Here is an 11,479-nt window from a genome sequence, read left to right as displayed (position 1 = left end):
TTCTTGAATTAATGAAAAAACTGAGAAATAATAAACGCGGACTTGGGATCATTTGAGTTACTTCTAAAAATCACTTGAGCTACTCTGGATCCAATCGCGTACTGGTACAGTCGAGAAATCGACCTTAGACCTCGTTGAGCAAAAAACAAAAAAAAAAAAATGATAGACCGTTGACACCTTTATCTGCCTCAGATAACAGAAACAGGTGGTTAGCGGGAAAACGAATTATGGTATGGTTATTTAATTATCCTTCCATTTTTCTTTCTCCAAAAAAGGAAAACATGCCTTTATCAAAAAGTTGAGGATAACATTATGACTGGCAAGTGTCAGTTTTGGCCATTACAGGCTACACTTTCTATCTGGTTACTGATGCAACAGCCCATTAGGGTGTTAGAGGTCTGTAAGTCATAAGTGAGCATTTCACAAAATTTTCTGGTGTCCTCCCATCCTTGCAAAGGTTACAACACTGATAAACAAACTGAAAATGCACCAAAAATGCTCTTTAATAAATAAATTGCCACACTTTTACAAATACAATTAACAAAAGGTTTTTGACCAGACTAAGCACACGTAGTATTTCAGTTATTTAATAAAATGTTACTTTTACAAAGTAGACCTTTTTGCATATATTTGACAATTTAATGCTACACCATTTTAAGAGTCCCACAAACAAGTTCAATGTTTCTATTAAGCTTACAAAGAGCCTCAGGATTCCTATGGGTGAAAATTATTAAACAAAAATTGAGAACTTTTTAATTTTGTCAAAAATTGGACAGACTCATCACACCTTATTGAAAATTGCTGTAACAATTATTTTTATCTTTCACCAGAAAACTGAACAAATTTTTGCATCCAAGGCAAAAGATTGTCACTTGCAACAACATTCTCTTACCAAGTTAGCTAATAAAGGAAGTATACAAAAAGTACCAGGACAAGGCCATGCAGATGAATAGCAAATGAAAACTAAATCAAGGCTTACAAAATTCACTTTGTAGCTCTTATAATGTTTTCCTTTAAATAGTAATCTCACCTTTAGATAAATACTCTGATAAATTCATATCCATTGTATTCAATGTACAAGTCTGTTGTCACATCAATCTACGTGTTCAACCATAACTAATATATTCTTAGCCTATGTCAGTTAATGCGAAAAGTTTGCAGCCAAGGTTCTTGAACTTCTCTTCACCTCTGAAGCTGTTTTAGGCCTCTGCACTGCATCTTTGGTTGTAACATGTCCTTTAATTCTTGGTTGAGCACTCTCTGGTAGACTCAGTCGTTTCTTTGCCCTTGGTTGAGCCGTAACTTTGGGTTGTTTAGTAATACTTCCAATACTTTGTCTTGATGGTCTATTTGGAGGTTGATATCCACCTCCCAAGCTAGATCTGGATGGCTTATCAGGTTTTCCATATGTATTAGCTGTTGTTTTGGGTCGGTTAAGAGCATCATCCTTTTGAAACCTGGGATTACTAGGTGAAAAAAAAAATTGAATTAACATAGTGAAAAAAAAAAAAAAAAAAAGAAAAAAAAAAGGGAATTAGTGTGGCCTAGCCACATGCGAAAAAGATGTCTACTCTCAGAGTGGCTAAATGCAAAGTGTGATAAAGTTAACTCACAGAGGTTTCTCTGGGGCTGTGGCTGGTCTGGAGTTTGGCTTCTTAGACCTTTGAAAAAGTAATTGAAAAGAAACTTACATTAAATTTATGAAAAGCAAATGAAACCAGCCTTGATCACACAGACTATAAACATTATCCAAGTTAAGAATATATAAGGTTTAGAAGTAACACTAAAAAAAGAAAAAAAAAACTCAGAAAACTATGAAAACCAGAAATATTTCTAGAATTTCACTGCCTTATCAGGACAGTCAATCACAGAGTAACTGACCTGTAAAAAACTGCAATAATTAGTCTGTTGCATGTGTGCATTTGTAAAACATTTCTGGAGTAAAAAAAAATAGTCAAGATAAATGCAACATACCTTGCTCTGTCAGGTAGAGGTGGAGAAGTATGTCCCTGCTGTGGTTTGAGAACCCTTTACACAACCAAACACAACAAAGTTGGTACATGAAACACTGTAATCATTATCAATGAATGTTACCTTGGAGTTTTCTGAGCCACCTCAGAATGGCTACAAGCACTTTGTTACTTATTACTACTACTGTTTCAGCAACATCATACTTACAGGCAAAAATTCAAAAGCATGCATAAGAAAATCCAGTTTTTGCATAGTATTTAAGAGGATTATACATTTACCAACTGCTTGCACACAAACTAACCTGATGTTCCAAGTTTTCTTTTTCTTCTCTTCCTTCAGTTCAGGTTTTGGCTTCACCTCTGAATTTACAGTTTGTGTTACAGAGCTTGGAATGAAAAAATTAAGGACCAAAAGTAACAAGACAGATTTACTATTGTCTCTTATATGGCAATGTTCTTTGAAATCTCAATCCAAATAACTAACAGCGCAACTGACAGTAATCTAAGTTTTAAAAGGATACGTATCTAATCCTTCCTGTCTTCTCTGTATTGCCCGTAAAGTGACAGCAGATAGTCTTGACTGGCCTATAGAGCTCTGATTATGTCACAAAATGAAGAAACTATTATTATTACAGAACTGTAAAATTTATCCAATACCATATGAAAATGCAGATTAAAAAGTAGGGAAGGATCATTTCTCTCTTTCAGTTTCTTACCAAAAAGAAGCTGTAAAAAAAATCAAGAGCAGCATAGAAGACAGTTTTTCCCCTTCAAATTTGCTGTAACTGTTATTCAGTCAATAGGCAATCTATCATATTCAACTTGACATGAATCATGCAACTAGTTCAAATATTTCACCTTCTTCAACTTCTCACTAACAAGGGAGTTCACTTAACAATTAAAGGCTATAATTGTCAGAAGGTTTCAATGTGTCAACAAATGAGAAAAATGATGTAAACAGTTCTCACTTACCCTGGTGTTTCTGCACTTAGCCTCTTTAGCTCTTGCTAAGTCTCGTGAATGGGCTATGTAGGACATCCTCTCCCTTATAGATATTTTAAAGAACACGTCATGTAGACTACCTCTTGCTATTCTTAGCTATAAAGGAAAGAAAAAGTTTCCATTTTCAGGAAGACTTTCCAAACCAGAACTTTAATCAATCACAGTCAGACAATTAATCAGTGTCAAAATTTCACTAAAGCACCGGATAAGGAGCAATGAAGTGACATTATAATCTTTCAAAACAACATCTCCCTCTAACACCATGTATATCCCTTCCCTCAGGTTCAAACTTCTGTGCTCTGTTTCAACAATTGGGAAAAAAATCTGTTTTCAGATCTTGGGATCTAATGTTTTGTAATCACAGAAGTAAAAGGAGGGGCAGAAAAAAAGATCACTCAATCAGAACAAGCACAAGTGACCACAATGAGATGGCTGGGAAAGTCTCCCCAAAGTTTGTCAATTAATGCAGTTGAAGTGAACATACATGGCCCTCAACATTCTCTTTGAGTATCTTTTCCTGAACAGACTGTGTGTCTTCTTTACATATATCTTCCAACACATCTCTGGTGTCCTGTGGAAGCAAAACTGAAGTCAATCCATTGTAATTGTGTTGAGTTAATTGTGATTATTTTCATGGTTCCTAATTTCAAAATAAAGTACAGTACTTAATAAAGTATCCTCACCTTGACTGTCTTTATCAAGCCTTGTACCTTGTCAGTTTTCATTAATAACCTCGTTAGAAATCCTTTGGCATGGGCTGAGAGTTTGGCAAATTTATCCTGTCCATTATACACAAACTAAGGAATATAATACAAAATGTCTGAGACCCACAGTGATCATTGCTTCTAATAAATTTATACCCCTACAATATTGTTCAGAAAGAAATGATTGTATGAAATAAATTGACTAGACTCAATTCCTTGGGAGATGACTTAAATTCTCAAAATGATATCGAAAAGTTGGAGAACTGGAATAGAGAATTTGTTTCATAATCAAGAGCTCCTTTGGTTGATGATCATATCCTTTACTCTTGCGACCTTACTATTTGATCCAGAGATGATACTGTAAAGAGAAATTAGGTGTAGTTACTCTTAGCAGTCAAAGGGTTAACCTAAGATGACTCATGTATTCTAATAATGAATTGTCATCAAGTTTAAAAGTTATGGTTGAGATGTCCAATATATACATTATGAATACCTGGTCATCCGCTTCTGGTGAGAAGATCTTGGAATCCTTCCATGCAATGAAAGGATTCATGTTTCTCTGCTCACTTTTTCTTCTATTCCTAACATCACCAGGAACATTCTCCACAAAAGCATTGTTTCTGTTTCCTCTGAAAACCTCAACCTCCTCTCCAACATGGTTCTCTTTATCAGAAGATGATTCAGGTTCAACATTGTCTTCATCATGGTTATCAAAATCAAGATTCTCTCCACTTAGCTCTAGAATAGAGTACATTTCACCTGGAGGCATTGAAATAGGTCTACGAAGGGGTGCTGTTCCTGGTCTGTGATAATCTGCAGATGATCTATCAGTTTTAACTGTATGACTTTCTGATTCCTCAAGGAGTGCCTGTGTTAGGTCTGATTGCTTTGTCAAAGGTACAGAACTAGACCGTGGTCTCTCCATTGTACAATGCTCGCTGTGGCTACGAAAGGAAGCATATGTATGCTCTGAACCAATTCCTTGTACCCTTTTTTGTTTTTGAAGCCTTTTCAGCTCCTGTTGCTTCAGAGCATCTAGTTGCTTTTGTTTTTCCTCAAGGAGTTTTTGCCTTAGTTTTTCCAAGTTTGCCAGAGTTTTATCTTGGTCTTGGACAGCTGGTATATTTCTAGCTTTTTGTTTCTCAGACTCTTGTTTTCCTGAAACTATCTTTGAGTGAGTCTTGCCGCTTGGTATTTGCCTTGTGGATGGCAATCTTGTCTGGTCTTCAAAGGTTTTGTCATGGATGCTTTCAGCTGGTGAATCTGTACTCTGTTGAATGGAAGATCCTGTGGGCTGTGATTCTATAATGGATGATTGTATAGTTGGAGCACTGTAATCTATAAAGTGAAACAAAATGATAATCATTCCAACTTTAAAATATTACAAATTGTTGGCTGGCTTGCTTTACTTACTGGACTTGATCATTAAATAAAGGATGAAAAATTTGTGTCCAATAGTGTAAAAGTCCAATTTATGTTCAATAGTATAACAAATTGAATTCAACTGCTATTAAACTATTTTTTCTATTTTCTCAATGCTGTTACCCTCTACACAGTCACAAAGGACTCCAAGGGAACAGTCAGGCATTGTCACCAACTTTATCAGTTTCATTGTTATATTTATTCCCAAACAATACTGAGTTTTTATATTTCTTTAGGTAATTTCACGATGAGAGCTAATTGTATACTTCATAATAATAATAATAATAATAATAATAATAATAAATATATTTATATATATTTAAGATTTAGTAGAAATTAAGTTATAATATTCAAACTATTTCTGAAAATGTAATATTGCTGAACACTTTCTTATCAATTCATAGATAATTTTCCATATAATCTTAAAAATACAGAGCAACAATATATTTGATGTCAAAGCAAATTAATTTTGTGACAAAAAAAAGGCAAAGCATTTATCAATTATTAACTTATAGTCTCACCTGATGAGGCCACAGACAAAACAGTAGATGCAAGTGAATCAGACACGTGTCCCTTCTTGTCTGGAAACAATTCAAGGGAGCCTCGCAAAGTAATGTCTGAAGCAACAGAGAGTTTTGAAAGTGGTCTTTTAAAATCAAAGGTTTCCTTATTTTGAGTGGAGCTAAACAGGAAATCTTCACTTGCAAATTTTCCAGGCAAACTTGTAAATTCTTCCCTAGAATTCTCATTTCTTAATGGATGGCCATGGTATTTATATGTTCCTCTTTGATTTCCAGAGTTGGTATTTGTAGATTCTGGTAAATAATCCATCTGACTGTTCACTCTGCTTGTTTGCTCATTATGATTACTGCTTTCAGTCCAGTCTCCTAGTAATGAACTGAACTGTTCTTGTTTTGAATTTCTTTCAGTGTTGGAAGTAACATCACACACATATCTTCTATCAAAGTCAGTCTCAAACAAAGCAGATTGCATATTATTTGGATATAATGTTCTGCTTCCTGTCTGATCATTTTCTGAAGTAAGTGTCCTCTCTCTTAAATCTTGATCATCAAATTGAGCTTCAGTTGACTCCTTCAAATCCCTTTGTTTCTTACAAAACAAAACAATTATTATCCTCATTAAAATCCCAATGAAGAGTCACTGTTCAAGGTTAAAATGTTCTGCTTCACATCAAAAGTGACTTCATCATAAGAATGATTACTGCACTTGATCGTTGTAAATTATAGCCTGCCTCTTTCAAGAATGTGCTCTACATTCTATATTAGTTAGCAATGTTTTTCTCAAAGTTAAAGAGCTAGTTCTTGTCTTCTCACCTGAATCCTGTCCACGACTGACATGACTTGTAGGAGTAGATCTGAATACCTTTCTCTCCTTCTTTCAAACATTTTGGCTTCACATTTGACTGCTTCCCTTCTATGCTGACGCATTTCAGCTCGCTCTTTCTCTGTGAGCTGGAAAACATAAATTTAAGGAGATAACAATTCAGATATTTGCTAAATTATATTATACCTAGTCTACCTTTCACTCAGACTAAATAGTGTAGAAAAGGAGTTTGATGTAACAAGCCATTTTGCAATTAGCCTGTTCTTACAAAAAAAAATTGACTGTCATTGAGGATTATGGAAAACAGGATTTTAAACAACACAGTCCACTAGAGAGCAATTTAGGAATAAGCATTGTCTTTATATCTGACAAGTGAAGCCAGGAAAGCACAACATGACCCATGAGACCCATTATCAGTTTAACAAATAATTGGGAAACAATTATTCTCAGTCCTAATTAACCAGTGAAAAAAAATTTATCCTAGCGGAAATTTTACCCAAATGATTTCTGCACCAACAAAATTACGAACATTACCAAGTGTAATTGGAAAGCTTGTTGTGAGCGTTTGAATACATCATCGGATATTTTTAATTTTAAAACTGAAAGGCTGTTGTTTAACTTGTGTACAGTAGAGAAATATGTAAAATTTGATTAGTTCATGAAACAGAAATTGAGCATACTGCATCCACAATATCCGAGTGCAGGAACGAATGATGAGTTTCGGTACGATTACCGATGTAAAATAGCGCGGAAAGAGCTTAACAAAACAGAATAAGAGTACATCTGTATTTACAAACTTCATTTATTTGGCGATGACGCCAAAAACATTGTGTCAACATTTAAGCTTGCAACAGAAATCAAATCGGATTTGAGATTTACGGCTCTAAAAGTTTCTTTCTATAACGATTCAAGCATTAAAAATCCTACCAGAGGTGGTGGAAGGGCCATGCCATTGAATGACAGTATCGATTTGTGCGATTTCGTCGAAAAACGAGTGTTGTTTGCAAACCATTTGTCTTGCTGTTCACTGCTTGTTTGTTCAAAGAGCGCACGCAAACAAGATGGCATCTCCACTGAATGTTTTTCCTGAAATAAAAATGTTTCATAGCGTTTAACTCGATGTGCTAATTTAAACAACTGCGTTAAGAAACTTCGCAGAATCGTTAGAAAGCCTAAAAGAAAAAAGAAATGCAGAAAGACTGTGTACCTCAAGTTCCCGCGCCATTTTGAACCCGAGATTTAATCAGCGACAAGTCTGCGTACGAAAGGAACGACCGCAACAACCTGGGTTCTACCAAAGACCTTACTTGTCTCACCTGCGGGGGAGGGAGGGTATCATTTGCTTAAAGAAACATCAAAATAAATAAGCTTTAAAAAAACACTACTCCGACAAGATGGAAGGCATTTAGAATCTAAATTTATTTTCGGTTTTTTTTTTTTTTGTAAACGTGGGAAAGGATTGTATCTTATTAAGCAAAAAATGCTCTTTAAATCGCTTCGAAACTCCCCTCACCCCAGAAAGGCTCTGGCTGGCATTCGTCATTCACTCGTGAGTTCTTTGTGCAGGAAAATGGGAAATTCACTCAGTGAACGCGAGAAAAATGAAGCTGACTTTGGAGAGGAATTGTACGAAATAGTACAACAAATATATCCAGAACATGCTGATTACATTACTGGTATGTTACTGGAGTTAGACTGCAATGAACTCAAACGAATTCTAACCTCAACAAATCGTGAAGAGCTTCTTTGTAAGATTCACAAAGCTGCAGGGCATGTACTTCCCGAAAGGTAAGCCAAAATTACCATTTGGTTAGCGTAAAGGCTTTTACTCGGACACTTTCGATCTCTTCCCCAACGATCTTCAAGATCGCGTGATTGAAATCCTGTTGATTCATTCCGAAGTCGAATTAAAGACAGCTGTTTTCCCTAAATAAATTATTACTATAGCTTGCCTTTGATTTTCTCAATCAATTCTTTAATCATTTTTTTTCGCCACCAAAATTGTCCCCTTGTCTTTCTCCTATTGGAGAAAATGGCAGCATTAATTAGAGATGTTTAATCTTGTTAAACTTTCGGAAGATTTGATATTATTCTTTTAGATTTAGATAAAAGCAGATCAGATTATTTTTTCACTTGAAAGGTTAACATTAGTTTGTTTTGTTGTAAATATTCCCTACATTTCCGTCAAACAAAAGAGCCCACATAAAATCCTATTGTCCATGAAATTGCTCTATGACTATATAATTATTCTGATGAAAATTTATCAGAATTAACAAATTTGATTTATGATAAACCATGGTGCCTGTTTGTCTATCTTTGGTTCCTGCCACAGCAATAATTGTAACAAAAGTAAGTTTCAGTATTATTTATCAGTGTTATCTTTGAAAATTTATATGGAAATTTTTAAAGCAAAAATAGAGCTTGTGATGAAAATTTATTGTTTTGAACTGAAGGGTGAATTTTATTTGACATGTAAAAGTAACTTTTAGCAAAAATAAATCACTGGAAAATCACAAATACTGAATTTGTTCTAATTCCTATTTCTAATGGTTTGATTTTGTTTCTAGGGTGAAAACATTTCAAACTAGATAAAATTTTTCGTTTTTCTTTGTTAGAAACTTTGTACTATCAGGTAATCTAGAATGAAGTAAAATCAACTTGAACTTTTTACAGCTTGGAAAAAAAAATTAGTGAAAGTTTTATTTTAACCACAATGTATACACCACTTCTGCAGGTTAGATTGTCAACTGGTCAAAGATAGCACAATTGAACAAAGCACAAACCCTGAAAATCCTTGTCTTTCTTTCAGAGGGAATTCACATGTTAGAGACTCATCCACAGATATATCTGATAAAAGTAATAAATTAGAAAGATGCAGCATTTTACCTTCTGGATCCTCTATACACCACAATGACAGTCTTAAAACAAAACAAGCCTTAGGTGAACAGATGTATGCCTTGATTGAAGAGCAATATCCAGAGGATGCAGAAAAATTGACAGGAATTTTGCTAGAAATGGATATTCAAAGTTTAGAGCTCATGATCAAGGATTCAAACTTGTTAGAACAAAAACTGGGAGAAATCATATCACTTTTGGAAAATGACTCTGGACAAATCAAAAATAGCCAAACAGAGACAGCACAGAGACAATGTCAAGATAAGACTTCTATCGGAGAAGAACTTTATAGTTTGGTTAGTGAACTTGGCTGTGATCAAGCTGACAAAATCACAGGGATGCTTCTAGAAATGGACGCTTACAATTTAGAAGTGATCCTCAGAGACCAAGAGGTGTTAAAAGAAAAAGTGAATCAGGCATTATGGGCACTCAATAATCAGAGTGACGTAAGTGAAACTATATCACCCTCAACAGGACAGGAAGACAAAGCAGTTTATGGTGAACAACTGTATTACAAAATCTGTGAATGGTTCCCAGAGAATGCAGACAAAATCTCCGGTATGTTATTAGAAATGAATATTGCTACTTTAGAAATGTTGCTTAATGATTCTGCAGCACTACAAGAAAAAGCTGCATATGCTGCAAGCATCCTCACCTCAACAAAAACTAACAGTGAAACACAACACAGTCTACCACCTTCTGAAAAATCTGAAGCAGAAACAATAAAAAGGTTAGAAGAGAAGCTCTATGATATAATAAATGATTGGTATCCAGGAAAAGCTCATAAATTGACAGGCATGTTGATGGATATTGACAGTGCAGCATTGGAGAATTTGGTTTTAAACAAGCAGATGTTGAAGGAAAAAGTTGAGGGAGCATTAGCTGTCCTACACAGAATGGAACAAACTAGCTCAAACAGGTGAGCAGGTCAAAAGTATTTACAAGTCACCTTTAAATATTTCAAGTAAAATAATTAAATAAGTTTGGAGTTCATTTCCTTGTGGGGGACTCAGATTCCTTCTTTGTGTCACATTTGTAACAGATATGATTGACATCTCTGTCAAACTCTATTTTGCCATTTTTTATTTATAATAATTTACAATTATTCACCAAAGTGAAGAAAAAATATCTGCCAGTTTTAATGGTGAAAAATCGTTATAGTATATACCACACAAAAACCCAAAAATTGTCTCATTTGGCCACTCAGGAGTGAATTGTACTTTTAATCACCTCTAAACTAGCCAATCTGTACATGCGAAAAGCACAGTCAACATTAGTATATACTAACTGTAAATGTAAATATTTGAAACTTTTTAAAATTTCCAATTGATCTTTTGCCTTTGGAAAACATTTTCATTGATATATGAGAAAGCCTTTATTGTATCTTTCAATGTGCAAAAGTTCTTCTCTCAGAATGACAAGGCATATCCTGAATCCAAAACCTCACTTTGATAAGCTTTTGCAAGAGTTGTTATTTTTGTCTCTCTGAACGTGTTGTAAATTAGTCATGAAGGCCCATTTTGCAGGGAACCAACTAAACACTGCAGCCCAGGAGATTCCATGAAAGATGAGTTGGGAGAACAACTGTATGTGAAGATTGAGGAGTCACATTCTGAAAATGCTGATAAAATCACAGGAATGCTTTTGGAAATGAGTGTAGAAGACCTTCACAGACTTCTGAAAAATCCTCTGGAACTTCAAGAAAAAATAATGCTTGCAGAAAATGTCTTAAAAATAGACTGATATTACCATTAAAAAAATGTTTAATGATGTATTGGATGGTATTTTAAGGTGAAAGACAAGACAAAGGCATGAATGAAATCATCAGCTATTTTACCCATTGGTTTTCTGGAAAACAATAAAATTGAATGTTCTGTTAGATTCCACAACTTTCACTTTCATGATAACACGGTTTCCCAGGGTTCTTTACTAGTCAAGAAAAAAAAAATGTCGACAAAAAAAAAACTAGAATATCTTCATTAGAAAAGGAACTGGTTTTCCCCTTAAGAATCTTTAAGATTTTCATGCATCATTGTTTCTCTACTTTTGCATAAAGTCAATTTTTAAAATATTTTGATACAATTTTTTGCTGTTGCTATTATTTTGTCATTTCGGAACTCTGGGTTTATTAGCGTATTTTGA

The 11,479-nt window shown here is 34.6% G+C and overlaps 2 protein-coding genes across 4 annotated transcripts; one reads left to right on the top strand and one right to left on the bottom strand.

Annotated features, from left to right (window-relative positions):
- Window positions 1-479: 479 nt before the first annotated feature.
- On the bottom strand, window positions 480-8,357 carry LOC113667710 (uncharacterized). 2 transcript variants are annotated; one of them, XM_027183562.2, is made up of 14 exons: window positions 8,165-8,357; window positions 7,650-7,758; window positions 7,370-7,528; window positions 6,433-6,570; window positions 5,620-6,208; window positions 4,170-5,014; window positions 3,656-3,769; window positions 3,457-3,543; window positions 2,943-3,068; window positions 2,492-2,565; window positions 2,273-2,356; window positions 1,975-2,028; window positions 1,614-1,661; window positions 480-1,466 (listed from the first exon to the last, which is right to left on the bottom strand). In XM_027183562.2, the coding sequence occupies exons 2-14, from the start codon at window positions 7,665-7,667 to the stop codon at window positions 1,142-1,144; spliced, it is 2,661 nt and encodes an 886-aa protein (XP_027039363.2). In that variant the 5' UTR covers window positions 7,668-7,758; window positions 8,165-8,357; the 3' UTR covers window positions 480-1,141. The 2 variants fall into 2 exon arrangements, with proteins under 2 accessions (XP_027039363.2, XP_027039364.2); XM_027183563.2 differs by lacking the exon at window positions 8,165-8,357 and having other exon boundaries at window positions 5,620-6,200; window positions 7,650-7,714.
- On the top strand, window positions 7,813-11,109 carry LOC113667711 (uncharacterized). 2 transcript variants are annotated; one of them, XM_027183564.2, is made up of 3 exons: window positions 7,813-8,230; window positions 9,177-10,256; window positions 10,864-11,109. In XM_027183564.2, the coding sequence occupies exons 1-3, from the start codon at window positions 7,923-7,925 to the stop codon at window positions 11,078-11,080; spliced, it is 1,605 nt and encodes a 534-aa protein (XP_027039365.2). In that variant the 5' UTR covers window positions 7,813-7,922; the 3' UTR covers window positions 11,081-11,109. The 2 variants fall into 2 exon arrangements, with proteins under 2 accessions (XP_027039365.2, XP_027039366.2); XM_027183565.2 differs by having other exon boundaries at window positions 7,830-8,230; window positions 9,252-10,256.
- Window positions 11,110-11,479: the final 370 nt, after the last annotated feature.

This window comes from Pocillopora damicornis, chromosome 10 (assembly GCF_964200805.1).
Source record: "Pocillopora damicornis chromosome 10, jaPocDami1.2, whole genome shotgun sequence".
Lineage (NCBI taxonomy): Eukaryota > Metazoa > Cnidaria > Anthozoa > Scleractinia > Pocilloporidae > Pocillopora > Pocillopora damicornis.
The sequence above is the reverse complement of the archived record's forward strand: the minus strand, read 5'-3'. Positions and strand labels throughout refer to the sequence as shown.